General features: G+C 42.5%; 4 protein-coding genes and 2 long non-coding RNA genes across 9 annotated transcripts; 3 read left to right on the forward strand and 3 right to left on the reverse strand.

Moving 5' to 3' along the window:
• Window positions 1–1,973: 1,973 nt before the first annotated feature.
• LOC101778967 lies at window positions 1,974–4,359 on the reverse strand. 2 transcript variants are annotated; one of them, XR_214453.2, is made up of 5 exons: window positions 4,271–4,359; window positions 3,579–4,169; window positions 3,117–3,346; window positions 2,950–3,042; window positions 1,974–2,587 (listed from the first exon to the last, which is right to left on the reverse strand). It is a non-coding gene; the product is annotated as an uncharacterized LOC101778967 (long non-coding RNA). The 2 variants fall into 2 exon arrangements; XR_002678996.1 differs by lacking the exon at window positions 4,271–4,359 and having other exon boundaries at window positions 3,579–3,695; window positions 4,061–4,169.
• Window positions 4,303–7,495, forward strand: LOC101772200 (RNA polymerase-associated protein LEO1). Its single transcript, XM_012845790.2, has 2 exons — window positions 4,303–4,440; window positions 6,010–7,495. The coding sequence occupies exons 1-2, from the start codon at window positions 4,399–4,401 to the stop codon at window positions 7,426–7,428; spliced, it is 1,461 nt and encodes a 486-aa protein (XP_012701244.1). The 5' UTR covers window positions 4,303–4,398; the 3' UTR covers window positions 7,429–7,495.
• LOC101780168 lies at window positions 4,373–6,138 on the reverse strand. Of its 3 annotated transcripts, none has more exons than XR_002678998.1 (4): window positions 6,001–6,138; window positions 5,034–5,152; window positions 4,646–4,723; window positions 4,373–4,512 (listed from the first exon to the last, which is right to left on the reverse strand). It is a non-coding gene; the product is annotated as an uncharacterized LOC101780168 (long non-coding RNA). The 3 variants fall into 3 exon arrangements; XR_214454.2 differs by having other exon boundaries at window positions 4,646–4,738; XR_002678997.1 differs by having other exon boundaries at window positions 4,646–5,152.
• On the forward strand, window positions 7,431–15,914 carry LOC101779234 (titin homolog). The gene is made up of 7 exons (XM_004951939.4): window positions 7,431–10,213; window positions 10,701–11,321; window positions 11,423–11,677; window positions 12,105–12,179; window positions 12,623–13,042; window positions 13,152–13,403; window positions 13,481–15,914. The coding sequence occupies exons 1-7, from the start codon at window positions 7,472–7,474 to the stop codon at window positions 15,626–15,628; spliced, it is 6,513 nt and encodes a 2,170-aa protein (XP_004951996.2). The 5' UTR covers window positions 7,431–7,471; the 3' UTR covers window positions 15,629–15,914.
• A 1,275-nt stretch (window positions 15,915–17,189) lies between these two features.
• LOC101780432 (anthranilate phosphoribosyltransferase) lies at window positions 17,190–21,508 on the reverse strand. Its single transcript, XM_004951942.4, has 10 exons — window positions 21,061–21,508; window positions 20,261–20,737; window positions 20,016–20,173; window positions 19,783–19,866; window positions 19,616–19,668; window positions 19,294–19,375; window positions 18,576–18,683; window positions 18,227–18,350; window positions 17,787–17,872; window positions 17,190–17,666 (listed from the first exon to the last, which is right to left on the reverse strand). Exons 1-10 carry the CDS (start codon window positions 21,425–21,427, stop codon window positions 17,445–17,447), a joined length of 1,761 nt encoding a protein of 586 aa, XP_004951999.1. The 5' UTR covers window positions 21,428–21,508; the 3' UTR covers window positions 17,190–17,444.
• A 191-nt stretch (window positions 21,509–21,699) lies between these two features.
• On the forward strand, window positions 21,700–26,467 carry LOC101781114 (probable ATP synthase 24 kDa subunit, mitochondrial). The gene is made up of 7 exons (XM_004951944.4): window positions 21,700–21,857; window positions 22,704–22,806; window positions 23,393–23,537; window positions 23,915–24,025; window positions 25,068–25,214; window positions 25,775–25,897; window positions 26,070–26,467. Exons 1-7 carry the CDS (start codon window positions 21,819–21,821, stop codon window positions 26,131–26,133), a joined length of 732 nt encoding a protein of 243 aa, XP_004952001.1. The 5' UTR covers window positions 21,700–21,818; the 3' UTR covers window positions 26,134–26,467.
• Window positions 26,468–26,589: the final 122 nt, after the last annotated feature.

Below are 26,589 nucleotides of genomic sequence, written 5' to 3' on the forward strand. Positions count from 1 at the left end.
TGAGAGCTAACAGCGAGACGGAATGTCTATTTTACCCTCTCATTACTATTTCCCCTTTCTCTGCCCCATCCAAGCGGCTCCCCTTGACAGACCATGGAGCCCCTTCGCGTCGTCCACGCCCCCGCAGCCCGTCCTCTTGCTACGCCCCCGCGTCGTCCGTGGCGCTCCGCCCACGTAGCCTCCGCAGCGCGTCGCATCACTGGGATGGCATCCGCCACCCACCGGAAGTCCTAGTGCCAAGGCCATCTTCTTCACTCCGAAGCCAAAAATGACGCCCCGAACACACACTGCGAGTGCTATGTGCCTATGTCGAGGGGTCATCGGGTGTGGGAGCGCGCGTACAGCATCGGCTGTCAACAACCACGCCGGCCTCCTCATGAGCTTCATCGCGCTCGGGCCTGACATTTTTCAGTCTCACCATTTTCCTCTGCAGCAGCCTGAGCAATCGCAGCAAAAACGCCTGGTTTTTCATGGATTGAATTTGCCCGGATGTGGAGATGATGTTCCTCACTGTTTCTACTGTCCTTGCCTCCTTGGTGGTAAACATTCATCTCCAACTGCGAGCAGGCAGGGAGCAGGGGCCAGAAGCCCAGAACAAAGCAGCAACGCCCCGCGACGCCGCGAGGCGAATGAGAGCGAGGCCGGCGTCCGCCCTCTGTTCTGCCACGGTCCGCGGCAGTCTGGCCGCTGGACAAAATGGATCGACGAAATCACGTGAGGGAAAAGACGGAGGCAAAAACCAAAAAGAAAAAGAAAAGAAAATGGATGGAACGGTCCTGTAAGCAGGGGTACTGAAGTCATTCTTGCAAATAACTGGCAAATAACTGCCATCTAACGGAGACTTTAACACCAAAACTAGATGGCAATGGCACGGAGGTCAAAAAATGTAGAACGGATGGTATGAGAGGCGCCTCAAGTTTTCCGGTGGTAGATATGGAATTACAAACTTTTTTAATGGTCTGTGAGGAATCGTCTCAAAAAAATACAGTATCGTCTTCAAGACTTCGAGCACTGTTCACTGCTAGAAACCAGATTAGCCTTTTCTGTAGTGATCATTACAAGTCCTAAGTCATGCAACGTACTCAAAGAAAGGAAGAAGACAAAAGGGGTAAAATTGTACTCTATCCTTATCCAATCAACAAGGCAGTCAAGGCACAAATATAGGTTTGTTTGTTTGATTAACTTTTTTTTCTTAAAAAAAGAAAACATAGAAAAGTACCTATAAAGTAAGTTTAAGAGTTGTAACACATGCAATCTAAGGCTTTGTGGATCTAGACGAGAATGCAGGACAGCGGCGGAGCTAGAATCAATACTTGGGGGCAATTTGCCTCGTGAAAACTAAGTATACACATATGCTAGAGCAATTAGTCACTAACTAAAAAATTGCAAATCATATGAACTGCGACATAGGCCAAGATGGTCAGCTATTCTCATTTGTTCCTCCTCAATTGTCAATTTGATCAAGATCAATATGTGTGTGCTACTTATTCAAATTTTATCGATTCTAAATTCCCCAGTTCATATTTGCATTGGAAAATATAATGACATTAGATCTAACGTGCTAGCAAAACCAAACTACACGAGAATATGATGCAAAAATTTTCATGCGGCCAATTAATCAGCCTCCAATTGCTCACGACTTCCTTGCGGGACGAATCTACAAATCAATGAACTGTTACTGGCAGTACAATGCCAGTTTCTTTTTCACTGCAGTAGAGGGGGCAAACATTAGCATCGTCGCCATCAGCATCAGGCTGCCAGCCAATCCATGCTGCTCGAGCTGGACGGATTCACTCGCTCGGAAGCTAGTGTGAGCTACGAGTTAGACGCGTACACGACTCCGGCATTGGTGATTGCTCCACGGAGCAAACACGTACTGACACGTGACACCCTGCAAAAGCTATAGCAGCCATTGTCAATACTCGGAGACCATATGCACCAGAGGAATTCAGATCATAGAAATTTTGCAGGAATTTCACAAGAAGCAAATAAATCTTTGTAGAACCAGAAAAAAGTTCATAGACCAACAAGCATTGGCGACATTTTGCAAGAATTTTAATTTACAATAATTTTGAATCGGTTCTCGAAAAATTCGTAACCGTGAATAAAATTGCTACGTTCCAAAGGAGGCCTGTATTCCAGGTGGGGCCTGGACGCCTCGATCTGAGGTGGCACACCGGATAGGAAAATGCAGTTGCATCCACGATGGAGCTGGCAATGGAAGATGCTCTCAAATATGGCTTTATGTGACGTATGGCTTTAGTACATCTTGTTTGTCCTCCACATCCTTCTCAAATATTCCGGGGCTGCCTGAAATTGCTTGAATTGACGTGCCATATGCTGGATGACGTGGATTAAGTGAGAAATCTGTAGGTTGCTATGACTTTGGCGGCATAAGATGACAATACGGCTTTAGCATGGCCGGTGCTGGTGTTGGTGTTGCCGGTTGCTCGTTTCCAATCACCACCTCATATTCGCAGCTGCTGTTGCCTTCATCCAGCGAAAAATTGGGCACCCCTCCTCTGCTTTTAGAAGAGAGAGGTCCATCATCTCTCTTCTTTTTTTCTGATCCACCTTTTTTCCTTTTCTGCCATGTCAGATCATGTCACATGTGAAATTTTGCCGTTTCAAAAAAAAAAACATGTGAAATTTTGGATATATTATGTCATATATAAAAATGGAAACTGTATATGCACAGTAAAAGTCCTTTTCTTTTCTTTTCTGACTTCGCTTTGACATGACCAGAATTGCAGAACAATTACGGCGTTGAAAGAAAAAGATTTGTTTTGATTAACTCATTGACCTATGCTTAGATTGATCTGAAAGGACCCTGACTGACGATTATATTCCAAGGGGCAAAAGCAAACAGTTCCAGGAAACAAAACATCAACGTCTGAAAGTTTTTTTCCAAGCAAAATGATAGAATCTACGTACGGTGCTGAGTCAGACCTGGAAACTTTGCTGATAAGGATTTTGCCGAGCAAGCATGTCAATCCTCCAATGGCGGCGCCATGAGCTTCCTTCTTTCGGCGAGGCGATATGCTAGGATAATAGCACAAGCGCTTAGCATTACCTGCCTCAGGTTTTCATAATTCGTAGCAGGTGATGGACCGTACCTGGCGGCGAGGCTTCTTTTCTGCTGGAAGAATTTGGACTGCGTGAGATGGATCCAGCCAGAGAGGCGCTTGTGGCTGGCCAACTTGGTATTTTCTTGTCCAGAGACCAGAGCGATTGAACATGTGGAATTCTTTTGCTGCAGATCACTGTCAGCAGCAGCCACTTGACTGAATTCAATATCCTGGGGCTTCCAATGCTCCGCCTTTCTCTGTCCTTGTGCTTCAGTAATCTTCAGAAATCAGTCCACAGTGAGCAACCTCAGCACCATAATTCTGAATGCTAGAACGGGTTAAGAGCTCTTGGTCATATACCGCAGCAATCATTTCATTTAAGATTCAGGAGTAAAGGTGTAGAAATAATGACATATTACTAACATAATGTGTTGTCACGTGAATTTGAAAGAAAACATTTTTTTAAAAAAAATGAAAGCAATTTTGAGTGCAAGTTTAACAGGACATTACACAATAATGACACCAAAAGGTGAAGTTACTTTCATGCGGTACTGCTTTTCACTTGATTTGCTCCGGGCTGCAGAGACATCGGCCGAATCTATTGTTCCCTTGCGCTCCAAGTGCAATCTGAGGTAAGATGAACACAGCGATCGAATAAATAGTCGAAAGTGACTAAAACATACGAGGGCAGCCTAACCATTAGGAGAAAATTTGCACCATAAGGGATTTTGTAAGGTCCAATCATGTTATCTGATATGTGAAGCCAAGCAACAAAAAGAGCAGATAATAGTATTCTTACACCAAAAACTAAACTTTTCTTTTGAGCCGCACTCGGGAAAAAAATTAAGATTACGAATGATGAAGGATCCAAAAATGATACTCCCTGATCAATTATCGATCCAATAATGTCACACAGAAAAGGTTCTGTGGGTCCATCAATGCAAGAACGCAGGCACACTTGTCCAGCCACCACGACCATGTGCCTCACGTACCAGTTGGCATTTTGGCACCTAATGCTGACTCTCCATGTTCATTGATCTGCCATTTCAGGGATAACTTCTCCCGCTTAATCAAGATCACACTTAAGCAAGTGCTAACTCCCTGTCAAGAGCACTGTCAGTCTGTCACTGCTTCCTAACCTCTGCTCAGCAATAGAAAACATATTGACAGAGGGGCAGAGGAAAGGTTGGTATAAAGACCACCAGCTTTTCGAGCGCCCACAAGCCTTTTTCAGGGAGAAGCCACTCCATCTTTCTTTTTTCCTTTTCCTTTCTTCCTCCTCCTCCTCCTCCTCCTCCTCCTCCTCCTCTTCTCATTCTGATCTGGAGCGATGGCAATGGAAGATGAAACACGAGAAGCAGCTGATGGGACGGTAAGAAATGGTTCTCTTAGTCTCTGAACTTCTGCATCACTTGCTTGCTTCTGTTTTCCTGCATGCAACATACTTGTGGAGATGAAGAGCTACGTAAGTAGCTTCATTGTCCCAGATGTTTATCAGCTTTATGATGAGGATATCGAGCATGCTTCTATTTATTCAGTAAATTTTGGCCAGTTTGCAAGGAAAACCATTGTGGTACCTTATTTCTCATTCCACAGTTGCTACGTGTTAATCTCCATTAAGTATCACGAAGGATTCTTCTTCTTCATGTAGTAAACTGTGTAGAATGGCACTGCACTCATTTCTTTTATAGTTGTTACAAGCAATCTTCTAAAGCAAAGAATTCTCCTTACAGAATGGAAGAAGTGAACCCAAATAAGAAGAATCATCTTGTTCTCGTCGTTTATAATAAACTTAGTTTATATGCCTTCCTTTTCAAATTTTATTCATGTTGATTTGAATAAGAAAAAGGTACATGCAGAATAGGTTAGTGTTGCAGTATATGTCTCAAGGATCAAGGGATCAAGGGATCAAGAAAATAACTCAATGGACAAATAAATATAAGTTACAGTTCCATAGGCTATTACCTGTGGGCTGTGGTAAGCATCAGCATCACTGTGATATGCTCTGCTCTTCTCTTTTGATTACCTAGAAAGTAGTATACTGCAACAGTGCAACTACTTTTTCTCAACCTGGTACTGCTCTCCTGAATTTGATAGATGGCATGTGAATTCGCTCAATATTGAGAAAATAATGTTAGTCAAAGGATTATAATACATTTTCTGCTCCTACAGTTCTACATATCCAGATGGGAAAAATATTAACAATAAAGATAGACAAGTTTAACGGTTTGGTCAACTGTTGTGACGTGAATGACAGAATGAAAAGGTTAGGTTAACATGCATAAGCAATTAACACTAATTTACACTGAGCGTCAACCAACCAGTGTGGTGATGAAAGTCAGAGGCATGAAGAGAGAAAAAAAGTCTACTTAAAGCATGCCAAAACATAAAATCGCAGCACTAGCACACTCAATAGAAACATTCAGTATTTCTGACAACTCCTCCATGCAATAATTATCCGAGGTTTTTGTAGACGAAAAAACTCATCTAGTTGGGATGCCCGATGCCCACATGCAGTATTGACGTGGCCGTGTACTTTTTGACAAGTCAGTATGTTCATGGTAACTCATACATGTACTCAACCTACATGTGCCATTTACTAGCAAGACAGTTGGCCAACGAGAAATGGCCACTGTCGTGCAGGATGGTCTGCTTGCACTTTTTGCAGTGCTTCAGTACACTCATGGCTGGATTTCCTTTTGAGTAAATTATGGCTGCAACTAAACAAAGTCAATGGATAGTGAATATAAGATTATATAGGCTAACATTTCCTATTCTCTTCCTACTTTTGGTTCATGACTACGGAAAATATTTATTCTAAAATATACTAACATTCATTATCTAATGTTAGCCAGTTAAATATGTATTAATATAATTATGACTATCCAATGTGACATGAAATGCACTATTTTAATGCTGGATTTATTAATACCTTGTCCAGGAAGTCCAAGTAGAAGCTGTTGATTTAGGAACAGTCCATTTTGAAGCACACCCAGAAGTTAAGCTTCCGTCTATCATGGAGATCAAGAATGTGGGAGAAGCCATCGATTCAACTGCAGGAACGTTGGAGATTCCAGAGGACCAAGTTTTAGTAGAAGCACCCTCTGAACTCGAACTTCCTCCAGAACATAAGCTAAATGGCGAAGCATCTTCTCCGAATGGCCATATGGACAAAGAAGAGAAGATTTCAAATGCGCAGCTGCATGAGAATGATCAGGAAGAAGCAGAACTAGAAGGGACAAGTGCCCATCAGAGCAATGGAATCAATAAAGAAGAGGTGACTGATGGTTTAAGCCATGGAGAAAGCACAACAGAACATAGCAGCCTTCTGAAGCATGAGAAAGATGAAGAACCCAGGGATGACCGACAAGATTCAGAAGGTGTTACAGTGGATGATGACTTGGTTCAGGAAGACACACTGCAACCTGACAATTCTATTGAGCAGACAGATGATGGTCAGCGAGATCAGAATCAGGAGCCAGAAAAGGCAAACGAGGGCACACAACCTGCCAGCATTGCAAACAATGCCGATATTGAGGAAGCTGAGGCACCTACTGGATTCCAAACTCCTGTGGAGCCACATATGGATGATTCTGGTGCTGTTCCAGTAACAATTGATGAAAAGATAGAAATGGAGGAACCAGCTAAGGCAGATGATGTTGTTCATCCTGACCACAAAGAGAGCTTTCCAGAAGAAACATCTATTGCAGGACCTACAGAAGAGGTGGCCAAAATGGAAGATCCACAGAGCCAGCAAGCTGATGCAGTGGATGCAGATGTGGTGCAGGAAGAGGTGCCTAAATTTGAACATGCTGATGAGCCAGCAACCAATGCTCATGAAGTGCTGAATCAAGAATCTACTGAAGAAACTGATGGCCCAGTGAATGAAAAGACTGAAGAAACTGCGCACCAGAGTAACATGGCAGTTCCTGAGGAGACAACACCAGAAAATGACACAATAACAGGGGAGCCACCTGTAAATATTCAAGTGCAGAACCAGGAATCAGTAGAAAAAATAAAAGATGCTGAAGAAGTTGATACTGGAGCAGCTATGCAACAAAGCAGTGTTGCTTTTGACGAGGCAGTTCCAGAAGATCAACATAATTTAGGTATTACAATGGATGGTGACACCGTGCAGCAAGACACACTGGAAGCTATTGAGCAAACAGAAGATCCGCAAGGCCAGGATCTAGAACCAGAAAAAGCAAATGAGAACACACAACCTGCAACCATGACAAACATTCCTGATGTTGAGGTTGTATCTGAAGCACCTTCTGGAGTCCAAACTCCTGTGGAGATCAATCTGGACAACTCTGATGCCATTCCAGATACTGCAGGTAGAAACACAGAAAACAGATGAATCAGCTAAAGCAGAAGGTACTACAGCAATAAGCGAACCACAAATGACTGAAACAGAAGAAGAACCGAAGGACATTGAAGCCACTGAAGCTCAAGAAATCACCGAACACGGCCATGTTACTCCTTCCAAGGAACTTTCAGCAGAAGATGATTCGACAGCAGATGAGACACATAATGATGATATTCAGCACACCCTTGGACAAGATTCGGTTGAAGTTAAGGAAACTGTTTTTACTTCAGAGGACACTGTACTAGATAATGTAACAGCAGAAGAGCCAACCTGTGATAGTCAAGAAGTAGATAATGCAGAATCAACCGAAGAAACTAAGGGAAACACAGCTGAGAATATAGAAGAAGTCTCTGATGTGGTGATTGCTGATGAGGCAGTTAAAGAACAGGATGTGCTACAGACTGAGGATATTGCTGAAACGCATATGCAGGAGCTAGAACCAGAAGAAACAAAGAACACAGAACCTGTTGAATCAGAAGAAGCTTCTGATCAGATGAATGCTGTTCTATTCGATGATTTAGCTCAAGAAGATACACAGGAGATTGATATGCAGCAGGCAGAGTCAGCAACAGAAACCACTGAAACTGAAGCAGCTCCCCAGGAAAGCAAAGACTGTGTTTCAGATGAGCCTTCTGCAGAAGATCATAAGATAGAAAGTGAAAAAGATTGTGACACTCAGGGAGTAAGCATCACAGAATCTTTAGAAGTAATTGATGGTGACAAAGACATCATAACTGGAGGAATCTCTGGCCAAAGCAACATGGTATCTGCTGGGGAGTCGGCTCAAGAAAACTATGTCCCTGAAAGCAAGTCAACTGCTGATATTCAGCCTGTGCAGGAACCGGAACCAGAAGAAATAAAGAACACTGAACTTACAGAAGTGAAGGAAACATCCTATGAAATGAATACTACTGTCTTTCAGACGCCAACCAAAGAAGATAATCTAGCCACAATTGATCTGCATGAATCAGCAAGAGAACTGAGCAACATTGAAGCCACAGAAGCAGGAACACCCCACCAAAGTGATGCTGCTCAATCAGAGGAGCAAGCACCAGAAGGAATAGCAAGTGAGCCACAAGTACTGGAACCAGAATCAGTCGAAGAAATGAATGACACTACAGCCACTGAGACTACAAATATCTCCAATGCTAAGCTAACATCTTCCTCTGGGGAATCTGTCCCAGAAGAAATTGCAACAGAAGATAACACAAGCACTGAACCAGATGTTGATCATCAACAAGTCCAGGATCAAGAATCAAGTGATTTCATGGAAACTGAAGCCGATAAACCTCAAGGAATTGCGTCATCTTGCATTCTTTCTACTTCTGAGCAGTCCACTTCAGAAGACAATGCAACGGCAATAGCAGAAGACAATGCAACAGCAATGGAACCAAATTCTGACACTCAAGCAGAGAGTTTACAGCTGGCAGAAGTAACTGAGGGCACTGAAAATGTGAAAAGCAACACTGCTCTTGGTGAGGCAGCAGCTCCAGAAGAAAATGTAGAAACAGGTGCAACTGCTGATATGCCATCAGTGCAGGAGCCAGAGCTAGAAGAGACCAAGGGCGCTGAACCAGCTGGAACAGAGGATATTATGACATCAATTGACCTGCCAGCAGGAAATATGGACATGGAAACCATGGGGACTGAAGCAGTCCCTCATGAGAGTCATGTTGAAAGTATAAAGGAACTCACTGAAGATGGTACTGAGCCAGTTCTGGAGCTAGAATCGTTTGAGAACACGAAGTGCACTGACACAATGGAACATCCAGGAGAGCCCCATGGTTCTACTTCTGATGAGACTACTCCAACAGAAGAAAATACAACAGTAACCGAGCGTGCTTTTGACACACAGCAAGTGCAGAATCTGACATCTCAAGAAATCAAGGACAGTGAAGATGCCAAAACAGATGAATTCTCAGATCTCAGTAGCTTTCCTACTAAAGAGGCAGATCAAGAAAGTAATTTACCAAGGACTGAGCCAGCTACTGATGTCCAACAAGTGCAAGAAACCAGAGACATTGAATCCGAGGGAACTGAAAATCATCAACAACACGGAGTTTCTACCTTTGAGGAGCCAGCAGTAGACAGTGAGCCCAATGTTGATGATCAACAGGTGCACGAGGACAAAGTACCAGAAGTAAAAGACAATCAAGCAATGGAGGCTGAAGAAGTCATCCAGCAAAGTAATATTGACATTCCAGATGATGCAACTGGAGAAAGGAGTGAACTGACAAGTGAACCAGATTCTTATGTCCAACCAGCACAGCATGTGGACAGTGAGAACAGTCAGCTTGAAAAGGCAGAAGAAACCGCAGGCACTGTCGCCATTGAAGAAACACCTACAGAAGATAGTATTGCGTGTGAAATTGACCCACCTGTTGATATTAAACAAGAGCATGAACTAGAACCAGTGGAAGAAATCAAGGCTACTGATGCCAATGAAGCTGAAGAAGAATTTCATACAAGCCAAGTTGATGCAATAGAAAAATCAGCTTCAGAAGGTAATATGGCATCAATAGAGCCAACTTCCGATATTAAGCAAGAGCCAACTTCCGATATTAAGCAAGAGAACGAATTGGAGGCAACAAAAGAAATTAACGGCATCGAAGCCGTCAATGATGGAGAGCAAACAGAGAATGCTACTTCAGAGGACCCATCTCCAACAGATAATGAAACAACACCAGAAGGGCATTCTGCAGAGTTGAATGAAGAAATTACAGGGAATGAAACTGATGATGTCAAAGATGAAATACAGACGTTCGTGGAACTAAAGGTATCTGTATTCTGTGCATTAACCTCCCTTAGGTGTAGGAAATACTTGTTTAGGATTTCTAATTACTTGGAAAGATGAGATTTGTTTTTTATGAAGCATAACAAAAGGTGGTTTCTTATATAAATGTATGCATTGAATTGAAATATCATGATAAACCTAACATCATTGCAGCAGTTTGAACAGTAAGAGGCACATAAAAAGATGTAGCCCCCAAATTCTTATGTATGTAAATACTATCAGATCATAGATTGACTACAAGTTTTATCTTACATGATGGCACCTACCAAAAATAGATCAACTTTTAACCAATTACTATCAGACTTTTCAGTAAAGTAATTGAATAGCAAAAGTATACCTATCAGTAGTGCCAAAATGCAGACTTAAAAAATATATAAAAAGAACTAAGTATTGCAGTCTGAGTATGACATTACTAGTTTGAATGTGAGCATACCTTGCAAGACAACTCACTAGTATGTATTTTATCCAGGATGGTGCATGTGATTTGGGCGAAACTGTTTTGCCAACTCAGGGAAGTGAGAACATGACTGATGAAGATGCTGTTCAAAGTCCTGGTGATGATAGACTAGAGACTTCAAATACCGATCATGTCAAAGAAGAGAAAAAGGATGGATGTGAACATAACTCAAGCGAAATGTCAGGTGTGCATAAAGAAGAGAACACAATTCATGTTCAGGAAAGAGATATCAGTGGGCAACTTCTCACAAAAAAGGGCACTGAAGAAGCAACACAAGCTTCATTTGAAAGTGATCCTCAGGGAGCACAAGATGTCACAAAAGAAGATGATACCACAGAAGATGGTGAGCAAACTAGTGATCTTAACAAGCAACCTGATGATGTAGCACTTCAACTGCAAACATGTGAGGCAGATGCTTTATCCATTGGGAGACAAGATGAGGTTGTGCAAAAGGTTGACTTGGATCAACAACAGAAAAAAGATGAGGAGATTGAAAATCAGAAGGAAGAAATTCAGGCAGATGAACAGAAACATGAGGACAAGGGGGATGATTTCACCATGGAACCACTTGTGGAGCCCGATGATATCGAAAATGGTGCCAAAAATAGAACAGAAGACACTGATGTATGTGAGGTAAATACCACTCTAGGACTCATTGCATGTGTTACCTTTTCAGGATTTCTTGAGTTAGAAACTCACAAAGAGTAAATTCATACTCAATGCAATCTTTGCAGGCTGAACAAACAGAGGCACTCATTACTGAAATTCTTAAGCATGAAGAAGCCCCACATGTATCTGAAGAATCCACCCCAAGTAGCACGGATATGGAGGTTGACAATGTTAAGGGAACAGATGAAGGAACAGAAGAAGATTCTGGTGCTAAAAATGATAATAAAGATGAGAAGGAGAGTGCAGAAAATAATGACATAGTAGCAAACGATTCTACTGATGAACATGATGAAACAATTTATGAAATTAATAATGAAGAGGTCAGTTCAGAGTTTCCATCAATGAAGTGTGAGAAATTAGATCTACATTCTTTTGTTAATATCATCTGAAAAATGTTCTTTTGTTAATCATATTGGTGTTGGATTCCCAAAGATCAAATTAACTTTCCAAATTAGAAATGTAGAGAAAAAATAAAGAAAGCATGGCGAACAATGAGCCAGAACCTTCCTTATTGTTGGTCCATCGCGTCACCATCTTGAGAAAGCTCCGGGAAACGCCAGCGACTACTCTTAGTACATCAAATTATTATGTGGGATCACTATTAAGTAGAAGTAAAAGTAATATAGGAGTAAATATATAAGAATGGCATTTACAGAGACCAAAGAACAATGCAGCAATTATTTGTTAATAGCCTCTAATTAGTCATTACCCATACTAAAAGCACTGCTACATTTACTCATTTTGCAGGTTGAACCTGGTTTGGCATCCTCTGGTCAAGAAGCATCTGAACCGGCTCCTTCAAATGATGCTATACTAGAGAATGTAAGATCTAATTGACTGAATATTCCTCTAAAACAATTGACTGAACACTGCCAATGATGTTTTGAAAGCAATATGTGGTAACCATTCCAAACTCCAAAGGTGCATTTTTTTTGGAGTCGGTTTTCCTGTCTTTTTTAAAAGAAATATAAGCAGACTCCCATAAGAAAATTTTAAAGTGATAGACATAATAATATTGGTATACAGGTAAAAACAAAATAACAAGAAAACAAAGAGTGGGGTTTAGTTTTGCAGCCCATACAAAAAAAAATCTTCGCTGCATCACCACATGCAACTTCAGTGGCATTCATCACTAAATTTTTTGTAGTTTCCAATGGTCAGATGGCTCTTCAATTAGGTCATGATGCATCTGCAGTTCGAGAAACATCCATAACAGTAATTCTGACACCATAATAATCTCAGGAGCTACTATATTTGCTGTGCAGGATTCTGCAGCTGTTACTCAGAATGTTGAATCAGGAGAGCATAGGGAGGATAAAGAATGCACAGACAAGGTTAATGATGATGTCCACACCATTCAAGCATCGGAGAAAGAGATTGCAGGTGAAATAAATGAGAATAAAGAAATTCAAAATGAAGACAATGCTATCCATCATGATGAATCACAGACAAAATCTGAAAAGGATGAGGCGCCTCAACTGCATGCCAGTGAACCATGCAACATGGATGCCAAAATTGATGATACAACAACTCCAGGCAAAGAAATAATCGATGGTAATGCAAGTATAAAGCCCAGAGAAATTGAAGAGATTGGAGAAAACAAGGGACTCGACTCCACTTCCAAACCTTTTGTAGAATCATCCATACAGAACAATGTTGAGCAGGACTTAAGCATTCATCACAAGGTCAGTACTAATATCCTTAACATGTACCAGTCTTATACGGGTCCAAATTCGTTTTTCTTGTCAAATCTTCTCTTAGTAAAATTCTATGCCATTTTTTTCCTGCAATCAGGTTGAAGACGAAAATCTTTCAATGATGGAGCAAAATGATGTAGATATTGAAGCTATGCAAGAAAAAGCTGATGAATCTGCCTCAGATATAAATCTAACCAAGCAATGTCAGGAAGAAATTAGTGAAGATGATGTTCAGCAACTTGAAATAGAAGAAAGTTCATTTGACAAAATTGATGAAACCGTTTCACATGAGAAAACAGAGACAAGCACCACTGAAGCGGTAATAGTCAATGACACCATCACCAATAAGGTCAGTAAGTGAGAGAAATCAATGAATATTGGAGTTACATTCTGTATTGCTAATCTAATTTTCCATTTCCCATGTAGGCTAGTGGAGACGATGGTGAACCATCTGATGGAAGTCTCAAAACCTTTAATGACACTGGAAGGGATCTTGATGTTTCATCTGTAATTACAGCATCAAAGGAAGAAAGTGTGAATGAGAATATGGAAGACCATAAGCTTGCTCTTCCTGCGCATACTGCACAGGACGAAAACACCCCTGCGCATCAAGAGAAGACGGAAAGAGAGATGCCTTCATCAGAGAAGCCCCTTCCTACTGAACCAGAAGAGAATCAAATTCCCAATGAAATAAATGAAGGGGAGTTACAGGATGAAAATCAAATTCCCAATGAAAAGAATGAACAGGACATTCAAGATACAGAAATTGAAGATGCTCAGAATGATGTTGAACCAGATTTACCTGTTTCTCATTTTCTGATGAATTTAATATTAGGAAAAAAGAACGGTGTTGCAGATGAAAATTCAGAACCTGGGGCTGAAGGGAAGCAAGGAGAAACAACAGAAGACGATAGCTGCGTGCTCATTTCTAAAGAAGAAGAAAGTGTGGGGCCACTTTGCACAGAAAATAAGGTGGATGACAATCTCACCTTTGAACAAGAAAAACATGATGCCAAATGCTCCGAAGAAACACAGGAAATGGTCAAAGAACAAAGTGATGATCTTAAGCTGGACACAGAAAGATCACTACATACTGATGAAGAGTCCAATAAGAACACTCAAGGCAATCCCCAAGACAAAATTTCTGATGAACTGTTATCAGAAGAAGCAGCTAGTGTTTCTACAAATATGAAAGCGAGAGATATTGAGATTTCGAACTTTGAGCTGGATGATAAAGCAGTTGATACTGTCTGTCAGGAAGACACGGAGGAGTCAACAAAAGTTGAAAATGAGAGCTTGAAGAGCAACATAAATGATTTAACAAATACAGAGGCTTCGGAAGAGGATACTCTAGGGGAACAACAAACAGGACTCTTGCATGAATCTTTACCTGAAGATAATAGTGCTGATGCAGTGTCCGCGCCCTTGCTGATAGAATCAGGTGTGGTTGATGCAAAAGATTCATCTTATGATGCTGAGGCTGCCCAGAACCTTACCTGTGCAAAAGAAGATGATCCCACTGAATCTTCCATCATTGAGGCAACAAGTAGTCCTCATATTCAACTGGAGTGTGAAGAAGTAGAGAAGAAAGAAGAGGAGCAGCATGCAAGCAAGGGCACAGAAAACGTTCCCAAAGAAGCTGTAGAAAGTTCAAATGACAATCCTCAGAAAAGCACAAGCTCTGAAGTAACACCTCATGAGCAAGAACCTCATATAACGGAACCAGTTAGTGACACTGAGAAGATTTTGGCTCCTGAAAAGGAAATTTGTGAAGGCTCAACATGCATGGATGAGAAAGAAAACTCTAACTTCTCAATTAAAGGAGTAGAAAACTTTCAAACAGAAGTTGAAATTCAGGCTGACAGTCCAAACATGCAGATCAACCAAGATAAGAAAGATGAAGTTGCTGACAACAAAACTGCAATGGGACCAGAAAAGCTAGGGGAATATGATTTTCAGGAGCAGCAGGAAACTGATAGGAAACATGAAGTTGCTGACAACAAAACTGCAATGGGCCCAGAAAAACTAGGGGAATCTGATTTTCAGGAGCAGCAGGAAACTGATACTGAGCAAAAGTCTCCTAAAGTGAGTGATGAAGGAGACCAGCAATTTTTGGTCAAAAAAGAGACCATGATCAAAGAACAGGTTGTGCCTGGAACAGTTGAAAGCCATGAGCAAACAGTGAGTATAAAATCTAACGAAAAGCAAGAACTGTTTGATTCAAAGGTCCAGGAACGTGATCTCAATGTAGTTTCACCCAGAGAAGCTTCTGAGGCTGAAGAAAACTTTGTGGGCGTAACCAAGCCAGAATTCAGCACAGATGAAGAGCAAAGTCCAAAGGCTGATGCAGATGAGAAAACTTATGATGAGAAGATAAAGGACGTAGAGGGAACTAAGGATTTCACTGATGGAGCAGCAACGAAAACTGAAGCACCAGGAGCAACAAAGAAGGCACCTAAAAAACTCAACCTATTGTCTGGCGTTGGATCAAAGGTAAAGCACCAACTAGCAAAGGTGAAGAAAGCCATCGTAGGTAAGCCTGGGAACACAAAACCAGACTCACCAAAGTCATAGTGATGCATTCACCTTAGAGCATGTATATTATTGTAATGTTTGTACTTTGTGAGCTATTCATTTGAGTGGTAGAATGTTAGCGACGGGACAGGAGAAGCTCCTCTTCACAACCATCGCGTTGAAATATTCCTGTGATGCTGAAGACGTTTGTAAATATGTCATAGCGTGTAAATCTAAGTTTCCATGGTATTGTTTCATGGAACTTTAAGGTAGAGTCAAGGGCATGGACCTGGTGGATTGCTTGTATTCTTTATTGATATATGCACATGCATTTTTGTGGTCATGATGCGGTACATTCTTCATTTTCCTAGAAAAACATGTTCTGTCACTCTGTGTCTTGCTCCTGTTCTGACCCTCAATCAGATCATGCTGGTGGAAACTAGAACCAAGCAGGCAAGAAATGACAATTCAGTTTTACATTTAGCAGTAACTATAAACAGGTCCTGGTGTTCAACAGAGTCCCAAATGTTGGTGGGCAAAATTCAGTCCAAGGAGCGTGGAGATGAGATATACAGTAGATACCTTGGTGTGAAGACCGAACGCGAGGCAACTTTCTATGTCGCGGATCGCCGCAGCTTGACATCTCGCGCTGAATCCGCACCGCGTTGCGGACCAGACCGCACGTCGCGGACTCTGCAGCATCCAGGGCCGCCTCGCCGTGCGCGCGCGGGGCGGAGATGGGCGAGCGTCGAGCAGGCGGTGGGCACGCCGCGCGCGGAGGCGGCGGCGATTTCGAGTTCTCGACACGTCCTCCCCGCCTGCACGGCCGTTCCCTTCCACTCCCCTCTCCAGCTTGGCGGCTGCAGGAATGGCGGATGATGGAGACGATGCATTGCAGGGCTGCAGGCGCGCGAAGGAGACGGAATCAAATTCATCAACCGGCGGCGGTCCTTTCGTACTGGAGTTCTTTTCATCCTTTATTACCGTTATTTTTTTAAGATGTTGGAGTGTTTTTTTCCTTTTCAGACAGGCTATTGTATTTCAATTTCCATCCACAGTCTCGATGAAGTTTCATGAGCATTTCCATCCACTAAGGCCAGTCTTAATGAAGTTTCATAAGAATTAAATTTGTTACGACATCAGCTAAGTTTACTTGACAGGTTATTACGAGGGAGAGTTTCATCAGACGAGAGAGAAGTTTTATTCCCATAAAACCTAACATGCACAGTTACTAAATTTCTCGATCTTGATAATAATGTAATGACTATGCATTAAAATTGACCTAAAAATAGAGGCTGTGATCTCATATGAACCTTGATGGTTTCGAAATAGAGAGCCTGTGTTGTTTACCTGGTGCAAAATTGACAACACAGGTTGCACAGTGGTGGCGCAAGCCCACAATCTCTGTTTGAAACTTGTTTATGTAGGCTTGGGCAGCCCCCGTGGAATCTTTAAGGAGGAAAAAAAATACCTTGACAAGGTTTAATAATGTACAGTCAAATTATTACTATTCGTTTTAGCTTTTCTACGTTCATAGGCTATGCATCTAGATATACGCTATATCTAGATCCATAGCAAAAGCTATGTGCCTAGAAAAGCCAAACCTAATTGTAATTTGGGATGGAGGGAGTATAGCCTAATTTTTTGATTTTGAAGATAATTCACACGTGTTACACACCACAACCGATCTCTCAGGGCAATACAACAAAGCGTTCCTTGTGGCTACCCAACAAACTTATTGACAGGCCCTTCCAAGGGAATATTCATGCACTGGCTCGTAATAACCAGTGGCGATTGGAAGGCAGTCAGGGACGAGGTATTCGGTCGTGACTTGTAAACCAAAATTGCACAGCCAGCACTAGGTAAGGCACGAAGACTAGGTCACTTTGTGCGAGATCTTTATGTAGCTCATGAGCCTTCTCAGAGCATTACCACTATCGATGGCTTCTCTCGTCCGGTCGAGCGCGGCGTTGATATCCTCGGCTCCGCTGCAGCCCAGCAAGTGGTCAGCCATAGCTGCGTTAAGAACTATTCGGTCATAGGCCGCTCCTTTCTCACCGCCTAGTGCTGCAAGACCCAGCTCCAAGTTCTTCAGGACCTGATACAGTTAGGGGGATCCAGTCAGAAGAATAACCCATACCGGCAATTTCTGTGTGAAACGTAGAGTGTTAACAAACATGAATGTATGACGGCAAGGGGCCATGGAAAAAAGGCTTACTGATCTATCAGTTCTTGGTGTTTCAGTGGACTCAAAACCAAGTTCCTGTGCATTCACAATAACCCTGAAGCTCTCTCTAGGAATACCTGAAAGGTAAGAGAGAAGCTCATCAGACTGAAATCACTTCATAATAACCATTCTCTTTTGCATTTCACAACAAGGTATCTGGAGTAGAATTATTTGTGCTTAGTTATTAATGCCATTAACAAAGCATATTGTTTTATATGAATGAACTGCCAAGGTGAAGGAGAATTCTGAAAACAATTGACATATCCCTAACATAGGTAGCAGTAGTATAATCCCTTTTGCCATATGAGTAGTGACCTGTATCAGAAAAGTGTAGCAAATGCCCTATAATTTGCAACATATGCTCAGTGATCACTAATAATATGAGGGCTACCTACAGTCAGTAAAAAGTGTGGAAGGCATCATTTTTATACCATCAGTCTCTGATGAATTTATGCTGTTTGGTGTCCGGAACCCTGAACAGTGGTTAACTGGAAGCCCTTTTGACGCATGAGCTGATCTTTCCTTGGTTGTCATTGAAAGTGCACCTTCCTCCCCCTATATGAGCAACATATATTTGTCTTAGGTTTTTGCAGGTGTAAAAGTCAATAAATTTGAGATAACAATCATATCCATCGATACAATTTGTGTTCTGACAAAAAGACAAAGGAACTGAAACTGTATTATCCATGGGAAATCACACTCAAAATGATTTAATTTATTCCATAGAGGACAGATTAATGAGTTCTCCAAAAAGGCACCAAATAAGATCATTGCGCTTACCTTCACAACTAGTCCAGCATGAACAGTTCTCCTTCTCATAAGCATAAGCAAAGGATCTTCATAGCCTTCATGATAAAATCCTGCAATCATTGATTCTCTTCCCCGTGCCTGACAGAAAAAATAAGACCAATAAGCCATTCGAGGGAAAAAAATCATGAACCAATACATGGCCAAGCTGCTTTTACAATTCTTTTTGTAACAGAATACACTTGAAAAAAATGTCAAGTAGTGCTATGACACTGCTCATTCAACTTACAAAGAATGAACAAGCACTCCCAGAAAATAGTAGGCAGTACAGATTATTTGCTTCGAAATTCTTTATGACACTAAATTGCATTATTACAAGAAGTAACTCATCTTGATTGTCGGTAAAAGTTGAAATTCTCACACGACTTTTGTCTAAACTAACCTATTGAAGAAATACTTTGAAAACCAAAGCTAATAAACCTCCAGGCAATTTATTGTGAAATGGTAATGGTATATTTTACTAAACCTTTACGTCAGTAGTTCATTAAAAATCAGTAAGCTTTCGATCAACTCTTTGAAGAATTAAGACCAGATTTCAGTCAATTATATACATGGTATTCATAGTTGCAAATGGAGATAAAAAATAAGCATAGAATCCTACAAAGAGTAGAACAGTTTAATCAACAAAATGCTCATGCATTATCTGCTCTTACAATAAAAATTCAGAAGTGGATGAGAAAGAGTAACTTACTCTCACAAATTGTTGAACTTTCTCAGAGGTAGCAATTGGTGGTCGTTTCTTAATATGCTCCCTGAGCCCAATAATTGAATATCTGCAAGAACGCTGAGTCAAAAAAGTGCCCCTTCATGCCACATGAGTATATGAATTTATCACATAATAACTGCTTCATTTTAGCATGCATCCAAATGTAAATTGTTCATTTCAAATTTGACAAACATATATGTTTCCTGCACTTTTAATAAGAAAAGCTAGCGATTCCATCTCCACAAGAATATGAAGAAATGCCTTTGGTATCAGGATTATAAGGTTACCAAGGCAATGCCAAACTTACAGTGGTGGGCAAGCTTCTTGAAGATTTAAGTATGCAAAACCAGCGTTCTCATCCTGAAAGCAACCAGAAGGTTGATATGATCAGAGCAGTTAGCAGTGAAACGAAAGAAATATACTGGGTTGCAGAAAAAGTGCGCAGAAGGCGGAGAGCTGTACCGCCTACCGCACCTCCAATAGTGTCTTGGCATGTGTTGGAGACAGGCGTATGTTTGCACCCATGAATTTAAGCATCTGTCCTTCTGTTATTCCACCCTGAAAACCTTAATCATTAAGCCATACAAATAGCTCTCAAAAACAACTGACAGATAAATTCATCATAGAACTACAAGATAAATATTACTACAAAGTAATAACACTTGCAGATGACTATTCTTGCTGTATATGTTTAGTAGATTACTGACCTTGGGTGGCATCCATTCAACACCGTGGAGCAGGGAAGACTCACCATAGCAGGCTCGAACCGCTGCAACAAACAGAGTACTCCTAAAAAAGCGCGTATTTCCATCATATGGTTCACCGTAGTGCGTCAAGGACTTAACATCAGCAACTGGAGGAGGACCTGATAAAAAGCCATGTAAATGCCACTATTGATTTCTCTATCCAGTTTCAAAGCCCACTCAGTGTTACCTAATTTCTCTGAAGTTACCTAGTTCATCATCAAAGGCTAGACAATATGCTTTGAGCTCACGATCAGTTTCTCTGTTCATCCGCTGTCCAATCAAAAATGCTGCTAGAAGCGCTTCACTAACCACAGTTGAACTTGAATTTGATCCAATTGGCAAAATATCCTTTAGTACACATTGAACCTCCTCATAACCTAAATGGCCACCAGCAAGTACTTCCCTCAAAGCACCAACAAGTCTCATCTCTCTAGTTCCTTGACCAACATAACGAGGTCCTGTTAAACCATTTGCACCCATGATCGTTCCTTCAGGGTCTGCTATAAACTTCACCTCAGGAGGAAGAACTTGCACAAGGCGTGGCCAAAATATGCTCATGGCTCGCCGCTCACCCTCACTCCACTGAGTGGCCTCTGGAAAAGAATTAGCTCTTATTGTCATGCCAGCAAAGAATGCACCCAGCTGTGCACTGGAGACTGGCTCCTCTTTGAGTTCTCCCATTGCTACAAGATTTGCAAAGAAAATGCTGTGTAAGCTTCTTATGGAAGGCAAGGAAAATAAAGAAACTCACAGCAGCCCTACTGTCTGCAAGCATATAAGTCAAAAACTAACCAGTAACATAAATTCATTTCAATTATGCAGATTTTACGGGTTTCAAGAATTAAGACAAACAATGTGCATCAAATTTGCATTGAGCTTCTAAATTGTAATCATACAGAGTCATTCAGACTTCCACCAAAATTAAGCGGCAGAATTTATTAGCAAAACCAGCTCGTTTTCAAGCAGCCCGCGCCATTCCGAAGGAGGAAGAGCTAAGTGAGCTCACCGGAGCGGAGGATGGTGTCGAGGACGCGCATGGCCTGCTCCTCCCCGAGCGGGCGCGTCTGCCCGGGCCCCGTGCACACCCGCCCCTGCGCCTCCAGCACCGTCGCGTTCGGCCGCGGCAGCCCCGCCGGCCGGTACGAATCAGATACCGACGGGTTCCTCCGCCCGCCCTCCTCCAGCACCTCCACCCCAGCCTCCTCCATCCACGACGGAGCCGCCGACGCCGCCACTGACAGCCCGCGGCGGCATCTCCGCCCGCCAACGGCCAGCGCCGCCGAGCCAAGCCTCCTTGCCGCCGGCGACGGCGAGGCCCGGCGCCTCGCGCACAGGCTCGGGCCCGGCAGCGGCGGCCTCAGGAGGGAGTTCATGGCGAGCCACCAAGGTCAAAGCTGAGGAGAGAGCACAGAGACGGAGCCGGCGACCACTGCACTGCAGCAGCCAAGCGACGGGAGGAAGAGCCGAGGCGGGCCGGATCGGGCCCACCGCGCACCGAGAGAAGGGATGGCCGAGTGGGCCCACTTCTCCAACGCGCACCCGTGGCCCGCGGATCTACGCGCGCTTTGAGATCCGTGCAAGGGCCACGCGGGGTCCGGTCGGAACGGACGGCGGAGAGCGGCGGGGGAGCTGCCACAAAGCGCAGCGCTAGCGCCGCCCCCATTTCTCCTCCTCCCATCCCCATCTCTCGCTCTCCCCCTCGCTCTCGCGGAGATCGAAGAGAAGCGGAGGCTCCTGCCCTAGCGCCGTCCCGCCGCATCAGCCATGGCGCTGGCCGCTCGCATGGTCTCGCGGTCCCGTCAGGTTCGTTCGCTGGCTCCCCCCTTTGGCCTCCTGCGTCGCGTCCCGGGGGAGGAACGGGAAGTCGGGAACCCTAGTTACTCGGTAGATCTGATCCGGCGCCGTCTGCCTCGGCGTGCCCGGGTGATTCGCGTGGGATCTGTGGTTTTCCTGTAGAATTTCTCCGGGAGCATCAATCGCAATGGTGGCGGATGTTCGGGTCCGATTCGTTTTTCCTGCTTCGTAGTATATCGCATTGACTGAGCGGTTGGAGTGTGGCGGGATTGTTTCGATTAGGAGCGGATGTTTTTGAGGTTGTTCGCTAGATTGGGAATTGGAGGTCAGGAGGGGGCAGCCAGACGAGACGATGATGTATCTTGCAACAGCTCCAGATCCTTTCAAGTCCGAAAACAGTTTTCCATTTTGACTATTTGGTAGATAACCATGTTTGCACCAATGGACATGCTAGCTCTGGGCATTGCCAAACCCCTCAGGAAACAATGTTCCTTGTTCATGTAGTTTGTCCTCATTTCTATTGCCTTTGAGCGCTGTATCTAGTATGCTGGTGTATTTTGGAATTGACATCAATACAATAAAACATACCAGTGAGTTAACTAATATTGGTGATTGCACATGGTTTGATCCATCCTAGGTCTAGGTGCTGTTCTAGTTGGTCATTGCTGTCTTATTAAATGCAAGCATGAGAGAAAGGAGCCATTAGTTTACTTTATGTGAATGTGCCCATGGTTAATGGGATTTCAGTGTGGGGTTGTTTAGCATCAGCATATTCTGTTATCTGCGCTTGACATTCTATACTTATTGCTGTGTTTACGCTATAAAGTTCATTTGGTGATGCTCCTGCACCTGCAGCTATATTCGGCTCAAACGGCTTTGGTGAATGGAGGTGCCACTCAAGTTCGTTCCTTTGCCAAAGATGCAGCTCCAGCTGATCGTCCTCCCATCAATGGGGATGGTAAGCTTCTGATATTTTTATTTTGTGTGCTTTTATTGTTTGAAAAACTGCTTTGGTCATCACTATTTTGAAGTAACTGAACACTAACGCTTAATGGACATGTAATTCTCACTTCTGGATAAAGTCACAAAATCGTAACTCTTCCTTCTTGAACTCCTGTTTGTAAGATACTAGATTTTCATACCATGTATCATATTGGCACTGCAATGTATGATGTTCCTGTATGACGAGCAGTGGTCAGACATGGTGGTGCTGCAATCTGCATCATAGGAATTTCTTTTGAGCTATGTCTTTGAACAGAGTATATAATGACAAGTTTTAACTTTAAACTATATACCTATGGTGTTTACAGCACTTTCTTGAAGTTTTCTGACTCGTTTAAGCTGTGTCTTTTAATGATCGACTGTTCAATTCGTGCCTTGGCGTGAAGATGTTGCACGTTTTGCCATTTTGAATTTATGTTGGATTTTGTTAGATTAAAGTTTATCTTGCATGTTTTTGTAATTAGTTATGTAGAGACTGCTTTTTATGCATTCCGGATTCCTTACAGTTGTTAGTACTAACTTGACTCTTTTTTGCCATCAAGATCTCCTGAAGGGCATATTCTTTGAGGTAAAGAAGAAGTTTGAGACCGCACTTGGTGTCCTTAAAAAGGAAAAGATCACTATTGATCCAGATGACCCAGCGGCAGTTTCTCGTTATGCTCAAGTTATGAAGACTGTAAGGGAAAAGTAAGACAATTTGTGGCCATTAGCTTTCCACTGTATTTCTTTCAATTGTCTTTGCTCGTCCAAAATTTTCTGAGTGTGATGAGAGCTGGCAATGCTAATTCCTGTTTAAACACAATAGGGCACAACCATGAATACCAGAGAAGCATAACTCTTTAATTTCAGGATTACTTACTGTAATAGATTTTGCCATGCATGTGCTATAACGTTGATGTTGTTTTGTCATTCTATATCTAATCAGTTTGAATTCACATTTGTGAATGGAATCCTATCCTCCACAAAGCATTCATTTCTTGATTCACTTTTGTTTTGTGTAAATTCAATAAATCTCATTGTTACTGGCCTGGTCATCTGATTATGCTACTGTTATGTAAATGCAGGGCAGATCTTCTCTCTGATTCTCAAAGAATCAAATATACTATTGAGACCTTTACCAAGGGCATCCCTGATGCACGGACTTACCTGAACACTCTCCAGGAGATCAGAGTAAAGTACGTCTATTGCCATTATCACATAAGCTTCCTTTATTTCCTAACTGTTGAATTTGGCTGCTTGATTTCTGTGTAAAATCTTCAAGGTTCAATAAAACGCTAGGCGCTAGGCCACTGATTAGCGCCTAGGCTGAGTAAACGTAGATTAAACGTGATTAATCGTTTGTGAATTTATTATTATTTTCCATAATATATATTAATTTTTGGATTTATAAGTGAAAAAAATAGAAATTTATTTAACATATTATGTTGTGCAATCATTTATTATTGTCTAACTATCCAGATCAACATATATGTGGCCAGTCCCAGATTCTTAATAGATTCACTGGTTTAATAGAGAAGGTAAAAGGAAAAGAAAAAATGAAGGAGATTAGGCACATATGGGCCACCGGCCTGCTGTTTCCTGGCCCAGCCAGCCCACCACTTGACCTAGTTACCCCTTCAATCCAGCTGCTCCCACACGTACCCCCTCGATTCCACCCGCCGCCGCAACTCTTCCTCTCTTCCTCGCCACTCCACTCTCCTCGCAGGACAGCGCCGCGTCGCCGCCGACCACCATCTCGCATAAGAGATAAGTAAAATCGACAGCCAGCGACCTCCTCTTCACTCTGGTGTCCTCGATTTCACCTGGAACCATCTCCATTGATACAAATGTCGCTCCAATGGCACGGCTGGCGCCATGGCTGCTTCATCTCCGGCATAGGCCGTCTCGCACCCCTCTGCCTCCTTCCCTTCCCTTCCTATCCTCCCACCTGTTCTCCCACGTGCTTTTTTCCCGTCCTCCGGCCTGCCCGCCGGCACTCGGACTATTTATTGGGCGCCTAGGGCCTAAACGACGTGCTAGGCCTCCGCATCACGCTTAAGCGCGATTAGGCGTGCGTTTAATTATGTTTTCTCGAACATTGAAAATCTTGCATGTTCCTCATGTAAAACCTTAGTGTGTATTTTTTTCACCTTTATATACATTTTTGGAATCCAGACAGGCCTCATACATCTTGAATATGGAAAATATTACAGTTTCTCATTGTGTTCTGTGATACAGGAGTGGCCTTATAGATCATCTTGGCATTGAGCCTTTGATGATGGAAGCTCTCGAGAAGATCGAGAAGGACATTAAGAAGCCACTATTGAGGAGTGACAAGAAGAACATGGCCACCCTCTTGGCAGAGTTTGACAAGATTAACAAAAAGTATGCCAAATATCTGTATCTTCATCTCAATAGCTTGTTTTTAGTTAGCGATATTGTTAAATGGGTTATGGAGATTTTCATTGATTGCTCTCCCAAGGGACGCATCTGTCATTATTAATGGTTATTACTGGAGGGACGTGTATAGTCTCAATCGAATACTTGACAACAAGGCAGTATTACCTGAATAGCTTTACTAGACATTGGATGACATTGATCCCTTGTGAATGATCCATAGATTGTATGGTTCATCTGTCAGGATAGTCTGATTCTGTATTGTAAAGATAACGCTGATGATGGCATGGCCCATTTATAGGCATCCGGGTATTCTGTAGGGCTTCTTTTGGATAGGCAGAGATTAAGCCTAATCCCTTTGGATTGGAAGGTAGAATGACTAATATCCCTGCCAATATGTAGCGAGTAAGCCTGATCCCCTACCAGTGCAACAAAAAGCCCATTTAGGAAACCATTTTGTTTGCATTGAGTTGTGCGCCCTTTACATGTCTAACTTATTATAATTAGTGTCATTCTCATGTTCTTTTGCATTGTGAACCTTGAAATAGGCTTGGCATTCGGAAGGAAGATCTTCCCAAGATCGAGGAAGAGCTCGAAATGGAAATTGCCAAAAGTGAGCTGACGGAACTTAAGAAGGAATGCATTGAAGCGATGGAGACTCAACTAAAGAGGTGTGTCCCTTAACTGAAATCACTAATTGCTTAGAAACCTAAAGAGGTGACTCTCGCTATACTGCGGTTAACCTTACTAGTGAGTTATAGATGCTCACGTTTATATTTGTTGTCTGTGCATCTCTTATATTGCATGATTGTATCACGCTTATGCTGTCACACTTTTGACCAGGGAGGAGTTTAAAGATGAGGAGATGCCTGATGTCAAGAAGTTGGACATCAGAAACTTCCTGTAGGCTTGATCGACGATAATCCTTGCGGCATTATTGCCCGACCCACCCGTGATTTTTCTTGGTTTTGGTTTCAAGTTGACCGGTGCTGTAAGCTACACCTATGAATGCCCCTCTTCCCTTTTTGTAATAAAAAACTGCACCGAGGTACAAAGACAGTCAACCGTTGAGTTGGATTGCTTCTTGCCTTTCCCGCTGCTCTAGTGGTCACATCTACAATGAGGTGTCTTGTGTTGTGGTAGATGAACTGATAATGATACGAGGCATTCAGGCAATGATGATACCTGTTTTTTAACTTTTTTATTTTTGGTCTATTTAATATCGCCTAAGAGATTGTTTCTCTTCGTTTGGAGTAAAGATCTATTTCGGTCTTAATTCTGTTGTTATTTCATCACGTTGTAAAGGAACCTTTTGCGATTTCTGCTGGGCTTGTCTTGCGAAATCTGCAGCCTCTGTTCAGCT

The sequence above is a fragment of the Setaria italica genome, chromosome I (assembly GCF_000263155.2).
Source record: "Setaria italica strain Yugu1 chromosome I, Setaria_italica_v2.0, whole genome shotgun sequence".
Classification (NCBI taxonomy): Eukaryota; Viridiplantae; Streptophyta; class Magnoliopsida; order Poales; family Poaceae; genus Setaria; species Setaria italica.